The sequence below is a fragment of the Columba livia genome, chromosome 1 (genome assembly GCF_036013475.1).
Source record: "Columba livia isolate bColLiv1 breed racing homer chromosome 1, bColLiv1.pat.W.v2, whole genome shotgun sequence".
NCBI lineage: Eukaryota > Metazoa > Chordata > Aves > Columbiformes > Columbidae > Columba > Columba livia.
In genome coordinates this window covers 202082218-202106407 of record NC_088602.1, presented here as the reverse complement: position 1 = coordinate 202106407, position 24190 = coordinate 202082218, and the positions used below count along the sequence as shown (strand labels likewise).

The following is a 24190-nucleotide window of genomic DNA, read 5'->3' as shown; positions in this document are numbered from 1 at the left end:
TATTTTTGTAATTTCACTCTTTTTTTTTTTTTTTTTTTCCCCCCCAGGAACCCACTGTTATTTCAGCAATGAAGATTTCCACAAAGCAGGTACTATGTGCACAAACTTTAAATCACTTTTAAATATTTATTGGTCTCTGTCTTTTAGAGACAGTAACTTGGCAGTCAGTAGAGACATTAATTACAGCAGCAGCATCCCATCCATTTATATAAACATCAGTAGTTTCTCAGGAATATGTGACATACAAAGGAGGAAGGAAAAGCCTAGTCTGTGTTACTTACTGGTAAGGTGGAAGCTAAACACAAACTATCCAGCTGTCTGGAGCCTCTCTAGAAAAAAATTTCCACACAACGGAATATTATGACAGAAAAACTACTCAAAAGGAGTGGCCAAACTTGGTTCCTTGCTTTAATGGGACTAGTTCCAGTCTCTGTAGGAACAGCCTAGTACAAAATGCAGATAGTGGAAGCAAAAACTGGAAACACATCATCCAATGCCCATTCCATTCCTGGGTGTGCGCCATTTGGCTTTAACAAAGAGGATAGATCTGATTTAGTCCAAATTTTCCATGGCCTTCTAGTTCAGTGACATTGGTAGGATATGGGTTCCAGACTCCAGAATTGACATTTCCTGTTTTCTGTTGAGTGTACTAATAACTAACTTCTTCAAGAAAATATATAAATTATAGCCTTCATTGTAGACCAGACCATAACTAAAATAACCTGGACCCCTTGAGAGATGGAGGTAAAACTTTGTCAGATTCACAGTAACGGTGATTCCTACATTTCTGAGTAAATACAGTCAATTATTAGAAGGCTTCTGTGTGTAGCAGCTGATGAGTTATGTAGTTGTGCAAACAACTTTGGATTGCAGTCCAGGAGCAAAATGGATATTAGGGGTTTATCTTCCAGTCCTGCCTCAGATATCCGAGACAAAATTTAGTGTGAAATTTAACATAATAAAACTTTTTTTTTTTTTTCCCTTTTTCATATTTGGGTTGTTTTGGAGCCTAATTTGGTAAATACAAGCAGCTTGTTCACACTCAGTAATTTTTCTTTAACATCATTGTCTGTAAAGAGGAGATTTGGTGTTACTTCCAGGACTTGGTGCTCTAAAAATTGTGTGTGTTATAAATAAGATTTAGTTAATTCATATACCTCACTCTATACATTATTAAACAGAAGCTGAATTCATTCTGTAATGGAAAGAGCCCTACATAACACTTGAAAAGTTGCATATTTAACTCAGAATTCACTGTACTTAGGGAAATTGTCTGAAAACATTCATGTATTTGACAGAGAACATTTTGTTTGGGGATACTCTTCTAACATAGTTTACCACCTAAAACCACAATGATGGCAGGGCAAAAAAATGTACTGTTGAATACTGGGATATATAAAAACAAACTTGTCAAGTTGTATATATGTTCACATTATACCAAAATGCTCTGTTTTAGATTATTTTTACATATACATTCCCCTAAAGCAGCCAATCATATTTTATAATGGACCATTCATTTTCATACAATTCTTCTCCAAAATATCTTTAGTTATTCAGGAGAGATTACAATTTTCCCTGAGCCTTTTGAAAACAAGTTGACACTGCTAAAATTGTCTAAAGCTAAAAAAGAGCATAAAACAGAAGTTATTGAGGCAGAGTTAAGCTCATGAAAAACCAACCAGCCTCAGGCTTCAAATGACAGACTCATGATACAGTATGACAAGCTTTTGGCACTGTGTCTCTGTCATATAAGAATATGGCAACATGTTTCCATTTTATATTTATGATTTTAAAATACTGTAGTTTTATAACTCGAACACTTTAGTCATTGTGTTCTGATAAGCAGGGCAACTTTCTTATAAACAGCACGATAATTCTACGCATTGTAAAAAGCCAGAGCATGAAATGTAAACAGTAAAACCAGCATGTCCTACTGAATAACTTTAAAGCAATCACTTCATTTTATTTTTTCACTAGCAACTCTTTCATCCAATTATAAAAACATAGTACAGGGAGTCTCTGCTTATTTTTGAATGTTTTACTACATTGGTTGTGCAAAGCTACCTTTGCCATCACACCAATATGACATGTTACAAATTCAAATTACTCTTCTTTCTAAAGACCAAAATCTGTCGATTCTTCAGGAGTAGAACTTAGCTTAAGTTTTAAATTATGTAAAACTCTACGGCTTCCATGTTTCTGTAAGCATGAATTCAGCCCTTGAACAGGAGTGACTTGGAGCAAAGAAATGTAGCTGTTACATACAAGACTAAGCCTTGATACAGTCTTTCTCAACTCTGCTGTCTTTAACCCACAGGAATTATATTTTCCTACTGAAGCTACTTATTCCTCCTAATTGTGTTCAGAGCCCTGGGGTTGTCTAGCCTTATCACTTAGACAATTTATGCAAGGTTAGCAACAAAGACAAACTTGGAGCGGACAACATCCTAGAGCCACCCTACCACCCTGAAGCTGCTTAAATTCCCAGCTCTCTGGGAGCCAGGCTTGCAGGAAACCCCCAGCCACCACTTGTCCCTGAGGCATGTCAGAGGGCTCTCCAGAATTTTTCCCTTCCTTTAAAAATGTGGAAACAGGCAAAAAAGTCAGGCCTGGCTTTCAATCAAGGGTGACTTTTTGTGGAGCAAGCTCTCATTTTTGTCTCAGGGTCAGGTTTGTGATCCTCTGTTTCGAAAAGCAATTGGATTTCTGGTAAGATGGGAAAAAAAAAAGATCTTTGGCTGATATAGACCAACTTCTTGCCTGGTGAACTGCTACGAAGAGCTTTTGTTTTTTTTCCATAAGATTCTCAGTCAAAGGAAAGGCAGAGACCTTCAGAAAAACCTTAGTGGCTACTTTTATAGTGTTTTTCGAAAGTACTGAGTTCTATTCAGAGATCATCATTTCTGTCCATAGTATGCATGTATTAATAGAAAGGACTAGATCAAAATGCACGTGTCACTTAAACAGCCCCCTGAACTATTCTGCATCAGTTACTTTTCAATAATAAAATTAGATAGGATTTGAACCTCATGCTCTTTCTGAAGATCCTTAAAAATTCTGCCTGTCTTTTTTTTTTTTTTAATTACATTTTTTTCATCTCATTCTCTCTCTCTTTTTTTTTTTTAATTGCAAATGGAAAATTCTCAGTTACCTCTTTTTTTTGACTTCTGGGGAAAGACTGTGTTTTGGGCAGTGCTTTGGGCAAACCAAAAACCACGGGATTGCTTAAAATGTTAGTCTCCTCAGCTTTTCTAGAGTTCTGATACTTTGTAAGAATTTTTAGAGGACAACTCCTTCCCACATCCCCCCCAGTCTGATCTGATAATCCACTGATTTATTAAATTAACAGCCTCTCAGAAGAAACTCTTTGCCTAAAAGGCAGTTTGACTGTGTATGGCAAAGTACGGTCAGACCATTGATGCAAATCATTCTGTTACTATTTTCTGAATTTCTTACTGCCTGGATTTATATATTATTAGTGTCTAGAATAATGATTACCAGCTGGAGACTAAAACCATGATCAGAAGAGGAGCAAACAGGGTTGCAGCCTTCAGGCTGTGCAGCACCTGAAACACATGCTGCAGTTCACTGACTGAACTTTATGAATTTATGAACAAGAAACAGAGTATTTAAGGAACCCTATTTTGGCCTCTTTTTTTTTTTTTTTCTTTTTTTTATCCTATGTTTCTGGTCATTCTTCAATTCTAAAGACATTTATTAGAAATGTGGGAGGGGTTTTTGGTGAAATGAAATTGGTTACAGAGGTATATAGGAAAGCATTACACCATTCTTCTTTATTTTCTCATGTGCATTCTCTGGGTTGTTTTTTATATCACTTGCACCACACGTTGCTACATGCTTATATATATTAATGCCCCAATTACATAGGACTCAGATCAATACCATCTGGACATTTAAGATACTTAACTGAAGCTCTAATTTGACCTATGCTGCCTCCCTAATCAGTAAAGAGAAAAAGCATCCCTTGAGAGATGTTTAGGTCACCTAAGATTTGAATTGCTGCTCCTTTTACTAGAGAGCATACCCCTAAGGTGGGTACTTGATTAAGTGACTTAAGCTATAGAGAATCAGCTTATCATGTCTGCTGCCTGTCATCTGCTTCTCAAGGATACAGCACTATCTGGGGACCAGTATGTACAGTTAAGTCTTTGTGTAGAGTTCTGCATGGCCAGAGATTTTTACCCAGAGAATGTAGGTTTACTATAATAGATGGAAGCAGCTGCTTAGAAAGGGCTTAGTTTACAATTTACCAGTGAATTTTCCTTTGGGTTCTTTCCTTGCTATGTTTTTCTTGAGAAAATACTGCTGTTTATATAAATGCACGGGATGTTTCTGTTACAATTAATATGTCTGTATAAACTGCCAAGCTGCTGTCTCTGGAAGAATTTAAGGCAACACCTTTTATGATGTTTTTGGGTTTTCTGTCTCCTGGTATCCAGTACTTTATCATTTCTAGTAGGCAGGTGACCTCAGCCACCTTCCATCCCCAAATTTCCTGGAAATGGTACCTCTGGGATATCACGATGCAGGAGATGAAGAATTTTGATAACATTTCTTGATATCCTATTTTTCACACCAGCCTTATGCTTTTTAAAAAAGAAAAATAAAAATGAACTTGTATTTTCCTGGTGGGACTGCTTGAAGTGAGACAGGAAAAAGAAATGTGTTAATGGATCCACCATGGGTTCTGGGTGACAAAGTTTATGCTTCTGATAGCAAACTGTCAGTGTTTCCAAAACAGAAGGATTATGCCATTTAATTTTTGTTTGTCTATTTATTTTGTTTCCCCCTAGTTTTGCATCTCAGAGGAAAATCTATTTACTTACTACGCTCATACTTGTTTTCTTTGTGAATTAGTGATAAGCTGAAATATCTGTTTGGATTTTCACGTGGGATCAGTAGTTCAGTTTCCTTATGTCCCTCTGGGAACCAATTTCCCTAATGAACCACATGAATTTGATATCAGAGAGGAAACTGGGAGAGGCAAGATATTCTGTTGTAATGCCATACAAAGCTGCATGCCATTTTGTTTGCATCTCTTTCTTACTTTATGGTTTCTCTGTGCATTTGAACTACAACTTCCACTCAACGCTTCTTTTTATCCAAAATGAAGTAAGCCATTTCCCCTCATTAAATATATGTTTCAATTAGAATGTGTCATACATAGAAAAGACTATGAAGGACCAGAATGATTGGTCATGCAAAGAAGTGTGTACATGGCAGCACTTCTAAGCTGAAATACCTTGACATCAGTCTGAAATTATTTACTTCAGGTTTCCCCTCAGAAATATACAAATCGTGGTCATAAATAGGAAATTTATGTTGCTTGTCTTTAAATTCAAAAGCATATTCTCCTTTGTTTTCTGATGCTGATTCTAGTGCTTTCCCAGTGCAAGGATCTAAATGGAAAAGAAAAATTGGAAGAGTACTTTAATTTTTCTTACTCTTTAGAGAAACCACCAAAAGCTTCATACAAAAAGCAGAGTTTTTACTGTTTTGTTTTGTTGTTTGTTTTTGTTTGGTTGTTGTTTTTTTTTTTAATGTGGATAATTCATTTCTCATCTCTTTATTGTACATCAGGATTATGATCATTTATTGTATCTGTAATGGTCTTAACATATTATTATGGGTGTTTTTATTATTTCTTTCTGGTAATTTGCAATTTTAAAATTTTTTTTTATTTTTAATTTTTATAACAGCAACAGCTCTACATTGGCTCAGCCACTGGAGTTTCACAGCTTCCTTTACACCGCTGTGATGTGTATGGAAAAGCATGTGCTGAGTGTTGCCTTGCGAGAGACCCTTACTGTGCCTGGGATGGTTCATCTTGCTCACGTTACTTCCCCACTGCTAAGAGGTAGAGACAGTTTCAGATGTCTGCATGGTTTGCTATTTGTTTTAACTGATGATCTCAATATGACCAGAGGGCTTTGGAGATTTTTCATGGAATGGTTAACTGGATCCTTTTCTCTTCCAAAGAAAACATAATTGTGGGAGTTACAAGCAATATGAAGTCTTGGTTGATTTGAAGTGAACACTGCTACTTCTTGGGTTGACTTAAAAAGCTGGTGTAAAAAAACATTCAGGAAAGAGTTGTTTCTGAAATGGATTCATTGTTTTATATTCAGTAATAAACAGCAAAAGGAAAAAATCCTTTTCTCTAACATGAGGAGGGGGCTTTGTATTAAAATAAAATAACTACTTACCCAAGTAAATTATTCTGCATTTTCATTAATTCTAATTCAAAGGAAATATTTATTAAGTGTTTGGACATGAATGGAAAGTTATTGTTTAATGACGTATAACATTATAGTTATTATTAAACAGTATAACATGTATGTGTTGATGTATCTAAGTGTTTTACCTCTGAAATTCTTTCTCCTAAAGTATACAAGCTAGTTACTAAACAGGTCTTAGCTACCAAAGTAGAAACTAGGAATAACTGAATAATGACTTGCAAGTAAGAACAAACGTTGGTGTAGTGTTGAAATTCCCATGATAAATCATCTAAAATGATAGAAAAGCACTCACATTAAATTGAATATGCCAAACATCTTGCACTTATGAAGAAGCAAGGAATCCAAGAGTTTATATACATAAGGGTTTATATACACAAAATTAATGGGAGGAAATACTGAGTTGAGAATGTCAGGACTCCAAACCCCCCGATTTGGATTGGTTGCTGCAGGACATGAAATGTGGTAAAGGCTGGGAAGCAGCATTTGTGTCACAGACTTTTCAGATAGAGGGGATGAAAATTTCAAAGTTAACACTACAATGTATCCTAAACAAATACTGATGACAATGTAAAAAGCTGCTTATGGAACATCAGGTTCCATTTTTGCACCAGGAAACAGAGTTAAGCTGAGACAAGCTTCTTTTGAAATTCTTTAGAAAATAATTAAAAAGGAGTAATTGAATCCATCCCAAAAGAATAGCTGGTCAAATTTTCACAGCTGCATGAGCTGAATTCAAATGTGTGGTGGGAGGATGGCAGTTCCACTGGAGGAGAAGGAGAAAAGAGAGGAAAGGAAACAGTGAGGTTTTCAAGGAGAGTCTAAGAGAATGATTTGATCTGAAGGTTTTCAGGGTTAGAAGTCAGTATGGTTGAGTACTGTCTCTAAGTTGAAGACAGTAAGGTCAGGAATCACTGAATCACTCTTCTCTACTACCTCCCTACTAATATTTACCCCTGAACTTCATCCTTTTTTAGCATTCATTAGCACTCATTCCTACTCCCAACCCATTTAAGACCCACAGAGCACATCATCCTGTCATTCATCTACTTACACTGATGGAAGAAAAAGGGCTCTTGCCTTTTCCTTATCCACGTCTCCAACATATTTAACCGTCAACTGAGATCACTGTTGCCGTCAGGGCTAAAGAGACTGGGACCTCTTCTTACAGGGACTAAGGGACCAGGTTACTGGGGCTAAACTGGGTTACACAGGTACAGGAAAACCTTACTCTTTTTGAGGCCACTATAAAAGAAAGAGTAAGTCCTGGAAGGCTGGGATCTGGTCAATGCATTCACAAAAACTGCTGTCCCCTCTTATTTCCCCCCATTTTTCCCTTGGCAGCAGCAGCAGAATAAAGGCGTGTGTTACCCAGAGAGAGGATCCCCTGTTTGCCTGGTACCTGCTGTACCCACTGCCTCAAGCCAGTTGTGAATGCATGTATGACAAAATCAGCCCTGCTGGAAACAGCTTAAATGTCAACATTTTCCTAATAATGAGTCCTTGTAATTTTAGGCTCCAGAAATATTGTGAAAGTTGAGTCCTGAGGCAATTGCACAGACGTTTTACTAGTAGTTGGTTTGGGGTTTTGCTTTTTATTTTATTTTTTCTCTGTTTTTTAAAAAGAAGTTTTTATAAGACACAATTTTAATTTACTTTTCTTTCTTTGTGTGTTTTACTAGTCTAAATGACAGTTCAGAGCTCCTGCAGTGTGACCACTTAACTTTACCCCATGCAGATGTGATCTGGTTCATATTTCATAAATCATCATGTTGATACAATGGTGATGTGTGCAACATTTTCCTGAGATTCTAACTAAACATCTCATCCAAACTCCATTGACAGTAACATGAGTTGTAACACAGACTTCTTTTCTACAAATAGGATCCTATAAATACACTGCATCTAAAAATTTAGGAAGGAGTAAAATATTTTTATGGTTCCTTATGTTTTGGTATATTTTTATTCATTGGTCATGAGTAATATGGATATCTCAAATTAGGATTAGGGGGTTTTTTAATTATATATCAATCAACAGAACGTTCCTTATTAAAGCGCGCTAGCTCACTAGGATAATTTTAAAGCAGCTTGTATTCAGAAAGATATAAAAAATGCACGTTCTGAATTTTTTTTTCTGAGAAAAGAAAATACTGTCGCCACACTTCACATTATTAATTCATTTTGGTTTTAACATTTTGGTAGTTTCCAGCGAAAAATAAATGGTGAAAGTCTTTCAGCCAAAGAGAGTGAGTTGTGCAGGCGATGGTGCCTCTGTAAGAACTCTTGGTATGTGCTGATGCTGGGCTGTTAGTGAGAGTCTGCAAACAGGGCTGGTGAACAGCAGAGAGATGGGCTCTGTACTGCAGAACAATGGCTTTTTTAAAAAGTGGGATGTTGTCACAAGGGAGTGACCAACAGGGCTTTTTACAAGGCTACTTGACTTTTGCATATCCGTTGCTGGATGCCCTAATCTGAAATCACAGCATTGTTCAGCAGCCTAATCCTCTTTGTTCTCCTCTAATTTTGCAAGCCCTCAGGCTTTCTCTTATTCCTAAAGTAAAGTGCTCACACTTGAAACACATCTTTGTTTGCCTTGTTCTTTTTTTCTTTTTTTTATACGAAACGCTTTTCTCTGGCTCAGTTGAATTTTGTGTCACAGCTATTTAAATAAAAATAGGAGCAGACAGAGGAAAACAAATGCAAAATAAAACCATATTAAAAATCTTTCTTCTGTGAAATACAACATTTTTTAGCACAGATCAACATGCTTTCCAAAAGAGCCAGTGGAAATCAAGCTGGAAAAATAATACAGTATATTAAATGCAATGAAGTAAAAGCTAGAACTCAGACTTAATCTTCAAATGATGGAATAAATGACATTTCCAAATCTTCCAATAAATGTTTTATTCTGTTTATTCTAAAGACAAAGCCATTTGCAACAGTTTTGGAAAAGGTTTTATCAGAAATGTTTTGGTGAGATCTGTAATTGTCGAAATTATCTACATATTTTAATTTAGATCGTGTAGAAAACACAGAACTTTGACATTCTTTCAAAGCCATCCATCCTAAAGTTTCATTTCAGCTGAAAGATGCCATGATACTTAAAGTATTCTGTATTGCAAAGAAGCTGTAGCTTCTTCATGTTTGTTTGTTTGTTTGTTTTACTATTCACATTAAACTGTACTGTATATACTTTGATCCCCTGTATCTATGAATCAAGTAATGAATTTGTCTGTGATTAATATTGCCAACACAGTTAATATAAACTCCATAGTCTCACTGCAAGTGATACATATTTGCCAGTTTCTGAAGACTTTACCTGTAAGAGTAAAGGCTGATTCGACAAATCGTGATAATGGATAGAATATAGTTTAAATGGTATTATTACCTTCCTACTGTTGTTTAGGTGTGTCTGTGACCTAATTATATATATGTTCCATTTGTTCCTCTTCAGTCATGGCAAATATGAATGCTGACTGCTGAGAGGGTCACTAACAGTTTTCCAATATGGTATTTGCAGACGTACTAGACGGCAAGACATCCGCAATGGGGACCCGCTCACCCACTGCTCAGACCTGCAGCATCACGGTGAGTTGTGGGTATGACTGAAGTACAACTAATTTGCGTGTTGTTTATAGACTGTGCATGAGAAGAGTAGGAAGCACATGAATGATTTGTTGGTGAAATTGTCTTGAACATCTGGGAAAGATGAATTTAATACATCATTATCCAAATTTAGATTTCTTACAATGGCCTGGATCAGACACTAAAGACTGTTATTATTTTTTGTTTTCCTCAAATTAACAGTTTTAAGTGTTTCAAATTTTCTGCTTTGTTTAGCTGGTAATACCATACCATCAGGAATATTATGTCAGAAGGAAGTCAGATCTCTTTCAGAAAAGCAAGAAGTATGTGCATGCTGCTTCATATAGTTTGCATAGGATGGTAACCAAACACGTAATTAACTACCTTGGCTAAATATGTTGTTTGTTGTTGTTGTAGGTGCTGCACTAGTAGGCCTTAAGATCAGAAAGTTCTTTGCAGTAGGCCTGTCTCATGTGCTTTCAGCATGTTTTTTTTTTTTTTTTGAAATCATTTGGCTGGTTTTTTGTTGGTTATTTCATTTTCACAGTGTATTGACCAGATCTTCTTTGCTTGAATTATTTGGTTGATAAATTTCTCACAGTTACTAATTTGTTGCCAAACTCTTCAGAAAGTCTTCACTCGGAAAATGAAAAATGTCCATTTTGTCAAAAGCAAGGAGAACACTTAGGCAATACTTCCCTCTGCTGGAAAAAAATGATTACTTATGTTTGTGGTACATCTATAATAACAGTTAAACCACTGGACAAGTTTCTGGGAAAAATAATGAAGAGGTGGCTAAAAATGGAGATACCTCAAAACCCTTGTGCCCTTCTAGTCCTTGTAATAGCAAGAATGATAACATTACCATAGCTTTTCTTTTTACTTCTTGATTGTCAGACTCAGGCCAAGCTACTCAGAGAGGAAGAGGGTTTGGAAAAGTGCACGAATAGACTATGATCAATATGTAGTTGTCATGTTTTGAGAGCTCATGAATGTACAACTAGTTCAGATTTGAACTAGTCAGTGTGGACTAATATTAATAAAATGTTCACAAATTGCCAGTTGCCTGATATCTAATAATGCTTATACAGTGCAGATGAGACCATCCATATATCAGGGCTGAGATGACATTTTCAGTTCCCCAACAGGAAAACTTCACCAGGCACTAAACATGGATTTTATTAACAGCAGAAGCATGTCTTAGCTTTACCTTTTTACTATCTGGACGTTTTACTCACCAGTTAAAATGATTATCTGAACAACCATATGTCCAGTTTTTTTCACATTCTCTTCATACAGCTGTAGGTCTGTTCTCTATCTTCATGGACAAGAAAAGGATTTCAAATAATTTTGTTTTTTATATCTTCCCATATTTGGTTAATATATTTGTCTGAAAAGAGAGCTTCTGTCCAAAGGGAACAGGGTAATCCAGTGCTGTTTTTTCATGACAACAATCATGAGAACTCAAGGTCAGGAAAAAAGCCATTATATGGCACATTTGATCACAAGGAGCTTTAATATAGCTTTGTCAAAATGAGCAGAGCAAGTATGAGACAAGTTATCCCTGAAAATTTTACTTAATGGTGAAATGAAGATAGTGGGATTAGAAGAATCAATAAATTGCAAAAAATACTGAAGGAATGCAGTTGTAGGTCCTAGGCTTTAAGGATGCACTGCCAAAATACTGTACTTGAGGAATGTTTTGGATTGTTATGGAGTGAAATTTTCTCTATCTATAAAATTTTCCTATATTTACTTATCATTCACACATGATCATGCATTGTACAGACAGCTGCATGGCTCATAAACTCCCTATGCCAACTTATGCTGAGTTATTTCCTTGGTTATGACTAGTAGTTTCCTGGACAATAAATGAAGAATTGGGTTGGTCTACAGACAAAAATAAGCTCTGGCAACCATTTACTACTTGTCTACACATTCCTTTGCAGTAATTGCCAGTTGATTCTTCATGTGAACCAACAGAAACAAGAAAAAAAATACAATCTCTTAATGTTTATCTCACTTTTAAAAATTACAGAAACTTACTCTGATATAAATATGAAGCAATAATGCTTTTAATAAGGTTAGGTAGCTCTTTCAATTGCCTTTTTGTGGAAATGTGTAAGATGTAGTACAAAATTAATGCACAGCAACATTAGAGGGAGCTGAGGATCCTTAGCTCTAGAGGTGTTTGACCAGACATCAATGCTTAAATCTAAAAGCACAATCACCTTTGTGTCAGCTAAAGAACATTTTTGTAAGCTTGGCATACTAGTGCTATCAAGAAATTAATCAAGTTCTTGTTTTGCAGAATTTGTCAAAGAAGATAGACCTTTTTTTTAGGTTATTTATCCCAAGGGAAGCTCAAAGAATCACTCTGAATTTAACTGTATAGTCAGATTCATTAATCTGCAAAGCTATCTTGATATAAGCACTTAGCTTTTCATACTTCTTCGGTTATGTCAGAAATTATGTATTTAAAGGATATTTATCAGAGCAGTAAAATGATACTGCTGTTTGGTTCATTTTGGGAATTACAGCTCTCAGACAGGATTTTGGGTTGAATTTCATAACCAACTTCATTACTTCTATAGTTTTATAATTCCTCCAGCTGCTCTTCTGAACTTCCCAGATTTTCATTCTTCCTTCTAGTCTCTTCAGCTTCTCCCTCACACTCAGAGCTACACTCTTATCCTGTGATTATTCCATCACTCTGCTTACCTTCTTGCACTCCACATGCTTAATATTACATGACCATTATAGACATTTCTGGACCTGCCTTCTGCTCCCTTTAAATCATGGAAATGGAATTTGAAGGATCTCTTAAATCCTTCCTCTCTCATTGCATGGCTGTCACCCATACTATATTTTTTGGAGCTGTGAGGATATTTAAAGGGGGCTTCTGCCATTTTCTGTGGTGATCTCTAACACACTAGAATGTCATGTACCAGATCGAAGAAAACACTCAGAAGTTTTAAATGGCATCAGAACACCCACCTTCAAGGTAGCTTCCATGAAAACTTATGGCTAGTTTATTAGATGCTACGGATATCTTAGGTACATAAGTTTTCCAGCTGAAACTTCTCTGTGTACTTAAAAGTATTCTACTGCTCATGGGCATAGGACTTTTGCCAAAGAAATAGCTATTTTTGTCCTTTGTGCTGATATTTAGGATCTAGAAGACTGTCTCCTTGGATTAAATGAGACATGTACTTTCCTCCTGTATAATCCACTTGCTCTATGCTGTGTTCATAAAGATATAGTCAAGCGGTGCTGCAAGCCACCTAATGAGTGACCCATTGGTTAAATCAGCTATTTAGGATGTGGGAGAAGAAGGTTCAAAGTCTACTTAGGCTTAGGAGATTGACTTGCTAACTCCACTTCCAATACAAGCACCCATATTATTGGATTGCCTTTGTTCACGTTTGCCGTTCTGCAGCCATGTTTCAAAGCATGTGGAACATGGGAGATTGGAATTAACTAGACCATGCATCCTAGGGTGAAATCACTGTGTTTCTGTCCTTTACTCTGGAATCCTGTAAATCTCTGTTTCACAGAAACACATAGCTGGAGTAGTAATGTTGTGTATCCCAGGCTATAAATGTGGACATTTCCTACTGATCGTTTTATGCTGCAGCCCTATGTGTACTATCTGTTGTGGATCCCTGTTCAGATATCAAACTGCTTCTCTGTGAGGATCTTTGGCTGCCTGCTCAGCCGTATGAATCCTGTTCCTAAATTAGAGTACCTAACCTGAAACATAAGAGACAGCACAACAGTCAGCCATTCGCAGTGTTGAAGTTGGACCCATCAGTTACCAGCCAATCATTTCAAGTTCCAATTTCTATCTTACCACTTCTAGTTGTATTCAGTTAATCTTTTCACACATTTCCAGTTCCCCTATTTCAGGAACACAAAATCACCCATATTCCATCTTAGACCTTACCACTGATACTCTTGTCTGCATTCTCTTCCAGCTCTCTTACTCTTCTCTTGCTGCTTTGCTTTCTAACTCATTTCTCCATTGCTCCTCATCTTCCTGGCTCAAAGCTGCACTGACATTCTTCATAGGGATGTGGTTTCTTAGAGATGTCGTAAAACTTGTTTCACTTAGTTGTTTATATAGCACCCCACTTACTTGCTGGAAAGGTTCACAATCCAGCAGAGGAAAGCAAGCTAACCCATTCCTTATTTGTTTAGTGTTAATAGGCCATTTGGTGTTTCCTTACTGAGAACTGGGCAAGCACTAGTTCCTATTCTGTCGCCATCCCCTCTCCCATCCTCTCTCAGGGCTGCAAGTCATTATGGAAAGACATATGATTACTGTATCAACATACATCGGGAGCTCATTTTTATTTTTACCTTTGGCTCAGCCATCTAGCAAACAGCCTGTGTTTGCTAAACATGGCCAATATGATAAAGGCACAGTAAAAGCAAGCAGAACTTGACAAAGGATTTATCCAAGAGGATTTTAATTACACATAATTTTCCTGTTAAAACATATAAAAAGAAGTTCCTTAAAGATTTCCAGTGCTAAAGATCAAAAGCAGAAAATGGAAAAAAAGGCAAATAATGGCAAAGAGACAGGAAACCCCATGAGATCAACACTATGTTAAATAGCTTACCAACCCCTTCCTCCCCTTCTACTCTCCAGGATTATTGTACTGTTGCCACTTAAGTCCATAACAGCATTTTAAAGAGCTAAGGTGGAGAGTTGAAATACGATGCCTTACAGTCTCTGCGGTATTGGAGAAGAATCAAATGCCATATAAGTCCTATAGCTATGTGACATTTCCAGAAAGTTGATGAATATCTTGAAACATTGTTCTTGCAAAAGGAAGTAATTTATTGAACTTTCTTTTTCCCCTCCCATAATGTCTGGTTTATTAACCTTATTACATTTCCATAAATTATGTCAGTATGAGAGGAAATGATTAATTGAAGATTGTTTCCTCAAAAACATTATTCCTGGTCATTAACAGCTTCAGCAAACTGCAGTGCCATATAATCTAAACACATTATACTACTTTTAAATAGCCTCATGTTTTATTGCTTTGCTCTAAAGTGTTATGATCATAGAGCCCAGGAGGCATCATTACAAACATTCTACAACTACACCCTGAGTTTTCTCACTGCATGTAGTTTGCTACTAAAAATTCTTGTAATGTTTTAGATGTTTTCCTTGATGAATAATAATGAGATTTCCACAAAATTTCACAATGAAATTCATAAACTTCACATATTGAGATGTTAACAGCTGTTAGGATTTAAAATACAAAAATAATTTTAAAAAGGCCCTACCAGGCATCTTGACCAAAATAGAGATGTGGGTGGAGATTTTCCAAATGGCATATTGATATAGGGAATCTTTTTCTTTTAAGGTTTTTATGTTTGAACACCTTAAGGGAGCTCAAATTCTAAACCAAAAAAAAAAAAAAAAAAATCACTCAGCAGTCTAAGATTTTCCTTTCTTGGTAATTTTAATTATTTTTTCCTTGCTTTACAGATAACCCAGGTGGTCAGACTCTGGAGGAAAAGATTATCTATGGAGTAGAGAATAGCAGTACTTTTCTTGAGTGCAGTCCAAAATCTCAACGCGCCGTAGTCTACTGGCAGTTTCAGAAGCAAAATGATGACCGCAAAGAAGAGGTACAGGAGAAAAAATTAAGTGATGCAACTAGTCTTCTCTATGAAGATAAATTTGAACCTAAGTCCCTCCCAGAATAATGTCCATCTGTATTTTAGTATAGCAGAATTTCTCTGGAATCTCATAAATTCTGTTGCTCTTTACCATAAAATCCCATAAGATCTCTAATAGGTTTTACAGACTGTTACATCAGAAAACATTCATGTCCTCGCCTGGGTCAGAACCCTTCCAAAACACACTGATTTCCTGTTAGAAACTCAGAAATACAAGAAGATAACATGCCATCTAACTGCCACCTAAAGCATCATACAAGGATTACCCTGAGTTTACATATGACAAAGACCTTAAATCTGCCTCTGAAAAAAAAGTCTAAGTGCATTCATCTAATTATACAGTCTAAGAGCAGCATTTCCTGTGTGCTGCACACTTGAAGACTTTACTGTAGATAAGATAGAGACAGAATGAAGAACTGGGAACTGTAGTGCACACAAGAGTAGGAAAACTTGCACATATTTTTTTCATCAATAACAATGCTCCTAGAGGCAAAATCACTGACTTTCCCTGCTTGCATTACATGAAGATGATACTTTTTTTTTCTCTTGTCACCAACATTCTTATGTTCTGGTTCTCAAGTCATCTTACTATCAAGCTAGTTCATACATATCTTAAAAGAGAAATCTACTCCAGTAGGTAGGGAGACTAAGGTAGGAAACCAAAACTTGTTTGTTGCATTGAAGTATTTGCAAATATATCCAAGCTTCTCCGAAACATTTATATATATATATTTTAAAGCATATACTAGCTACTTATTTACACTAGCAACTTCAGATACTTTTGCTATTTGCTTTATTTGCAGAAATAGTGAATTATTTAGAAATTATTCTCGATGGATGTAGCAGCAAACAGGTTTGTGCTCTTTCTGTCGACAGCAACATGTGCATTCAAAGAAGGAAGTGATATTCCTAGATTAATTCAGAGAAATGTAGTATTTTGGACAGCTTCTTTTTGAATACTAAAATTTTGAGATTTAATCTTTAGTGTTTCTTTGTAAATTCCTGACTTATGCAGAACCCCCTTCTATGCATAAGGGCTTTTGTAGTAAGGAGCTGTAGGAAGACAGGAAACCTTTCCCATATATATATATGTAGGTTTGACTCAAATATAATGATAAAAATGACCTGGGTAATGCAGTCAAATGCATCCATGTTGACTCTTCTGATTATAGGCTTGCATCTTCAGTAATCTTACCAGCAAGTCCATTTGATAGAGTTGATACAGATCTTTGTTCAAGAGTAATAGGGACTAAGCAGCAAAATCTTAATCGCCCAAAATCTTTTCTCAGTACCTCAGCAGTTTTTTCCAGAGTATTTGAGTCTTCCATAACTACAAATGGCTGGCAAGGGGTTTTCCATTCATGTGGGTTTGGGGGGTTTTACCAGATGAAAGGAGCAGTGCTAAGGAGCTACTATGATAAAGGTTACTTTTTCACGTCTGTGAAAGATGATTATTGAAATTACCACTTTTTCCAATACAGATAAAAGTGGATGACCGCATGATCCGGACAGAACAAGGCCTATTACTACGAAGTCTTCAAAGGAGAGACTCTGGTATTTATTTTTGTCATGCTGTGGAGCATGGGTTCATGCAAACTTTGCTCAAAGTGACCCTGGAAGTAATTGATACTGATCATCTGGAAGAGCTGCTCCATAAAGAAGAAGATGGTGATGCCTCCAAGATCAAGGATGCTACCAATAGCATGACCCCCAGTCAAAAGATCTGGTATAGAGACTTCATGCAGTTAATCAATCACCCCAATCTCAACACAATGGATGAATTTTGTGAGCAGGTTTGGAAAAGAGACCGCAAACAACGCCGGCAAAGGCCTGCCAATGCGCAGGTGAATACAAATAAGTGGAAGCACCTACAAGAGAATAAAAAAGGTAGGAACAGGAGGACCCATGAATTTGAGAGGGCACCACGGAGTGTCTGAGCTACATTACCTCTAGGAACCTCATCCAAGTAGAAACTTGTATAGACAGATAACTGGAAAAAAAATGCAATATTCATGAACCTTTTCATGGCATTATGTGGATGTTTACAGGAGTGGAAAGTTCAAACAATTTCCACCAGGCTTAAATACAATCCATTTCTAAGTTTCCTAGTAAGTCCTTCCTCTCTGCTCTGATTCTAAGACCAGAAAGACCAGAGTTTCAAGGATGATAACTCACCTGGACCTACCTTACCGCTCAAAAAGTTCTGCAAGTGTTCAGCAGGCAGGTTTTGCTTTCTCTTTTGCCTGAGATATAAACAAAATGTTGTATTTCATGCTGCCATCTTAAAGAAAAGAAATACGAAACCCACCTTTCATCATCAGCACTACCATTTCTAGACTTATGTATAAAACAGCATGAACTCATTAAGCTGATGAACATCTAAACAAGTGACTGGACACAAGGATTTTGTTCTTGTTTTGTCTACCAGTTCTCCTGTTTATGTGTACTAGAAGAGGAAAAACATTACTGAATGAGATTGTTTGTGGAAATCTGAACAACATAAGCCATCCGCCATCTGCAAGAACAAAAAATGTTGAGTACACTGGCCTACTACTGATGACTTCTTTCAGCTTTGATCTAAAGATGTATTTTATTAAAACTATAATTTAAATGTACCATGAAAAATATGCAGCAAACATTAGCTCTTTTCTAAAATAGATTAGACTTTTTGTCTTAGAAATATTGTACTTTCTAATTATTGGTTTAGAGGAAAAAAAGGCAACTTCCAATTATGAGCTGCTTTACTCTTTTGTTTGGAAAATCTTCCAGGGGAGCTAGTCACACTGCAGTTAACCTCCTCCCCTCTATCCCAGTAATCTATACGACATGTAACTTCAAAGCAACTTTAAAACTAAGATATTTTAACATGAAAGTCGCTGTATAGCATGGAAGTCTTCTACATTCTTTTTTTGTCTAAGTATGGTATTTGAAATGATTCAACATGTATAATACCTTGCTATAGATTGAACAAATGAAGAGGAGAACATTGATTTTCAGTTGTATATTTTTGTTTTAATTAAAAAAAAGTAAATAGCATTAAAATACCCTCTACTAATTACACTCTTGCTTTCTTGGTTCGTAAATATTTGTGAATGCTAATATTTAAATACTGTGGCTCATAGACTGTCATATATCCATGAGCAAAGCTCAGATTCAGTTTAAGGAGTTTTGTTCCCAGCTCAGTGGTAGAAATATGTCCACACTACTGATTCTCAGTGCTTCATTCTTTCTGTGGGCCAGATCACCCAAATGCAAAGAACCAGCACTAAGCCACCTAAACAGTAACCTCATAGCAAACTCTCTGTTTTAAGATGCAAGGGACAGTTTTATATGTGGGTGAAGTCTGCTGCAGTAGTAAAATGGTGAAGTTCAGCTTAAGGCTAGTTTATGCTAACAGATAATTTGGTCCTGCACTTCTGTCTTATTCTGCATACAGGAGAGCAACAGGGTAAAACAGACAATGTACTTGCACCATAAGTGTCAGTTTAGGGTTATAAGTAGTGGATTTATTCACCTCAGCACAGATGTGCCTTTGGTCCCTAGCTCTATGGTGTCCATTTCTTTTGAGATCATCTTTCTCCAGCTTCTCATATTTTATCTTGGTGGAGTCCATAAATGACATCATTTCAAGTAACGGCATTATGGGGAAAATTACTAGAACAAAGTCCTTAATTTGCTGAAGATGCTTTCATATAGAAGTATGGCTGTATTGATGACTGATCTGTTTTGTTGTTATTCATTCCAGTTTATTTAATTTGTCAATCACTACACTATCCACCTTATCGGATACAATATAACACAACTGCAGTGACAGCTTCTCTCACAATACATCCCAGTCTCCTTGCCACTCAGTAATTCCAGTATCCTTCTGATCAGTGAAGCCTTGGCTTCTTGCCTCCATAGCAATTGCATTTTCACTAACAGCCCAGTCACTTTAGGCCCCTTCAAATATTTTGCAGGAGATGAACTTGCAAGATTTTTTGTCATTTAATTCTTCAGGAAAAAAAATTCATTGAATAGACCAGGACAAGAGTGTGAGGCCATAATTTAGAAAAGTACTTGGGGATTTAGTTTTAAAGCAAGTTTAAGTCTCTCTTATGTTTAACTTGACTCATGTGAACTTTAATATGCCATTCAATTCCCATGCTATCATGATGTGCTGAATAGAGATGAATTAAAACATAGGTTCAACTATGTGCTTTCCTGTACAGAAGTATTAATTTTTCAGTTCAACCTATGATTAATTCTTAAGCATTATTGTCAGCTGAAGTATTTAATTATAATCACAGAACACTCTTTAACCTTTTGTGTAGGACTATTGTATACCATCGAGTCATTAGAATTCTCTTTGTTACAAAAGGAAACAGTTTAAAAATGAACCTCAGAGAATTTAGTGGGAAAACTACAGATTGATTTCTACAGACCCTACATAACTTTTTTTTTTACTTATTAATGGAATTGCTATCTAACTTTTTTCTCTACCATGCTCATAGCAACTGGTTCTATAGCAAATTGCTGCCAGAAATCAAGTCAATCCAATCTTGCCACCCCTGAATTAAAAACAGATTAAATTAAGTCTGGATTCTAAGATATGGTTTTGTACATAGACACATGCATAAGATATGGTTTTATTCTATGGGAACAAAATTACAGAAGTTGCAGTGTTTTTACCGTGACCTGGCAGTCTAATTGGACAATTGATATGATCAGATCTTAAAAAAAAATCAATCTAGTCCTCATTGACATGCGTAGTTTGTTTATGTCTTTGTATTTGATCACATAAATATGAAACAAAGATCAAGCCAGCAGTGGAAATTTTTTATTTTTAGGCTCATATTAAGATCAAGTTAAAAGAGTGTTTATCACTGATGTGAAAAAAATTTTTTTCAAAGAACACAGACCTTAATGAATTTGTGTATAGAAGGATGCCCTGCAGCTTCAGTAAAGTTCATACCCCCACTTGTGTCATTATCATTTAAAGTAACATAAAGATTGAAGATAGGTAAAAATAGTATTCCTGTAAATCATCAACAAAGCCCTTTAGACCTAGTTACAGACTTTGGAAAAAGTAAGTAAAAAGTTGTGTGAGAGAAATAAAGGATTTAATTTATAACCAGAAAGATTTTGATTTGTTTTAAGATACCATTTGCAAGGAAGAAAAATGCATTCAATCTTGTTCTTACTCATCTGAAGTTTGCACTTGCCTGGATCACTGAAGATGGGAATTTGTTCAATGGCTTCTGAAAACTGTATGGTTCTGTTAAAATATAACATCAAACTGAGAAAACGTGCATCTGCAGAACAGAGTTAAATCTTCATGACCCAATAAAGTCACTATGTAAAAAAATTAAATTAAATTAAATGCATGTGAATGCGCATTTACTGATCCTTTTTATGTATTATTTAGTGAATATCAATGGTATGTGTTTAATAGTTCAGTTTTTGCTACCTACACATTAGCCAAAAGAGATGTAAATATTTTTGACTAGATAAGGAGGTACAGTGTAAAGTACTGTTATCTAGAGGTACTCCATTTTGGTGTGTTCAGCATAATACTAAAATGCAAGATTTTGCCACACAGGTGATAAGGTGGTTTATTTGCTATATCAGTGCCAAAGTTATGTGCTTATTCTTTGAGTGCATTCCTCACTGGATAGTAAATAATTCTACTTCTGTATTTATCACTTCAATTCAGATGGGAACTAGAAAACTGGAGAGAAACAAATGTAATGAAAGTGCTGCTGTAAATTATTTCTTTTAGCATGTATTCAGTTGTTAAATAAACATTTCTTCCAAATATTTGAAGTTTGCTGTCTTGACTGTTTACAGAGAAATGTGCCCTGTAACCTACATGAGCATATGGAGTGCATTGTTGCCAATATAACGCTAGCAATGTATATGAGCTCTGTTTACTGGTCCAAAAGGGTTGCTATTTTTCTTAATGATGTTTATTGTTTCTTTTTGAAGACTACAAGCTAACAATACCTGAAATGAAAGCTGCAAATTTATCTTCAGCCTATGTTTTGACACAAGTGCATGGGCTTATGCAGATAAAGCCATACGTGCATACCCCCCACTCCAGCTCTGCCCATGAACCAAAGTGTCAATCAGCCTGGAAGCCATGCAAATGTTAGCAAGTTGCTGTACTTCATGAAATTCACTCTATTCCATGCTAATGCAGCTGTGCTCCTCTTCGGAAACTGGCTTGCCTAGACAGCAAGTTGAATAAATCAGGTTCTGTCGGTTATCGACATATCCTTGTATCCTTAGGTAAACCTAGCAGCTGTTTGGAAGCACCTAGGGGCTCTATCAAAAAGTCCTAGGCCATGGCACTAAGCATTGTGCAAACAGCTAATGACACAAATGCAGTCCTGGCAAGCATGAAGTTTAAATATACCAGACAAAAAGTGAAGAAACGATGGTATTATTTCCATTTGGCACACACAGAATTGAAGAAACGACCAGTAGTACTTAAACATCACTAATCCATTCAGCTTTGCCCATGCTCTTTCCTGTAAAGCAAGGATAGAGATGTCTAGTTCAAAATGATGTTGTAAGGACATTATATGGTTTCTACCATCTTCTGAAGATGAAAACAAGCCCTCAGCTTCAGCCAGGCAACTCAGTAACTCAGTGAGGTGCCAAAGATGTCTCCAAATACAACAAGGACAGAATGGATGTAGTAAGCTGTGAATCCACTAACAGAAAGATTTTTTTGTTTTCTTTTTTCCTTTTCCTTTTCCTTTTCCTTTTCCTTTTCCTTTTCCTTTTCCTTTTTCTTTTTCTTTTTCTTTTTTTTTCTTCTTATTTTTATTTTTCTTCTTTTTCTTTTTCTTTTTCTTTTTCTTTTTCTTTTTCTTTTTCTTTTTCTTTTTCTTTTTCTTTTTCTTTTTCTTTTTCTTTTTCTTTTTCTTTTCCTTTTTCTTTTCCTTTTCCTTTTCCTTTTCCTTTTTCCTTTTTCCTTTTCCTTCTCATACAGTGTAGGGATTATAAATACTTAAAAGGAAAACCCTTGTTTCTGGATGTATCCACATTGTGACCTTTGCTAGATTGTCCTCTCTTTCTACTTTGCTACATAGCCAAGAATGTGCAATGCCTAGGGACAGCTTTCATTGACACTGAATAGGAAGAGAGAGGAAATATTCGGGGTTTAATGTTTGTTTATTCATACATATCTATATGCACACATATATAGACACATTTAAACAGCCAGCTTTCACTGAGTTGAAATCCCCTCTTCCCTAAAGTATTAGGTGCTCTATATGAAATTCTAGTGCATCTCTGAAGAACGCTTGGCAGCCTCAGCTATAAATTGTTATAAATGTTTCCTTTGTGAAGATTGAAACACACTATTCTGTTTCCTTGCAGGTCACGTTCACTGAGCTCCCCATCAAACATACATTTAATGGGAGATAAAGTTATGATGGCTTTTTACAAAACCTAAAACAAAAGAACTATTCTCCTCAGAATGCTCAGTAACAGAATACAAGTAGATCAGAGTATTAGTGAACCAGTCAGCTTCTTTGTTCCCCATAAATACTCATGTGAAAGGTTGGAGGAGATTCATGGAAAAACTAGAAACTGTGGAGAACAAGCCTTGTTTGGGACTTTTTTTGTCCTGGAATTTACCAAAAGTTGACATTTTGTAAAACTTCAGGATGATCTGAGCTAAACCCCAAAACTCAAGTGAAGCAATTTCCATACTGAAAAAATTTTCTTTAATTTAAGAAAACTGCATTTTCTTTCAAAGCAGTTTTTCACTCCTTTAGAAAATGAAGCTCTTCTTGCCCATTATATAGTTGCTCCTCTTGTCATTATATAGTTTCTACAGTCTTTGATGAAGGCTAGTATCTTCTTCAACACACATGGGGAGCCCCGTTTCTGATGACCAGCTCTCCCTGAGCTGCTCTGTGACCAGGCGCTCCACTCAAATTATCATGCAGCCTACTGTTGCCACATCTGTTAGTACTAGACCTAGAACTGTTCTGTTCTCATCACCAACGACAAAATAAGGCCTTGGTAGGCAGTAAAAAATTGTGTCTTTGTATTATAGTTGAATTATGAGGTTCAACACAACATGTCTGTCAGGGAATCGCAAGGGATGGCAGCTCCCTGGACTGTGGGCAGTGGCATCTCCTGGTAGTAGGGCAGGACCAGGCAGCCAGGTCCTGTTCTCCCCAGCCAGGAGCAGGACAGGCCAGGGCACATCTTGGGCAGCCTCAGCCCTGGGTTTCAGGCACCTCCCTGGGGATGAGGTCTGAATGTCAACCTGCAGGTGGACACAGCTTGGCAGGGCCCATGGAGAGGGCTGTGGTGGGCCTGGAGATGGCATCCTACAGCCCCACTGGTGCACGGACTGAAGGCCCCAGGGTCTGGAATGGAGTCCTGGGCCATGGGCAGGGTGGGAGAAATTATGCTCACTGGGTGCACTCAGGCACTGACAGTGGGTCAGTAAACATCCTTATAAGTTCTGGTTTTCCTCTGTGGAAACTCAAGAAAGTGAGGCTATGTCAGATTGGTCCTCCGAGGCAGCAGCTCTTAGCAAGCAATACAGACACTTAATGTGACCTGACCATGAAGGCTAAAATATAAGAACCCTCAACAGATTTTACATATGAAGAAAGTACTGCTCCATACTGTTCTATACT

General features: G+C 36.6%; 1 protein-coding gene across 4 annotated transcripts in view; it reads left to right on the top strand.

The window, feature by feature from the left end:
- The window catches only part of SEMA3A (semaphorin 3A), a 171700-nt gene extending 150359 nt beyond the window's left edge, over positions 1-21341 (top strand). For all 4 annotated transcript variants that reach the window (XM_065049221.1, XM_005512064.4, XM_065049220.1 and 1 more), the window contains 5 exons: positions 48-89; positions 5721-5878; positions 9778-9845; positions 15349-15491; positions 17024-21341. In XM_065049221.1, the coding sequence (XP_064905293.1) occupies positions 48-89; positions 5721-5878; positions 9778-9845; positions 15349-15491; positions 17024-17479 (867 nt within the window). In that variant the 3' untranslated portion in view covers positions 17480-21341. The remainder of the gene's footprint in view (positions 1-47; positions 90-5720; positions 5879-9777; positions 9846-15348; positions 15492-17023) is intronic.
- Positions 21342-24190: the final 2849 nt, after the last annotated feature.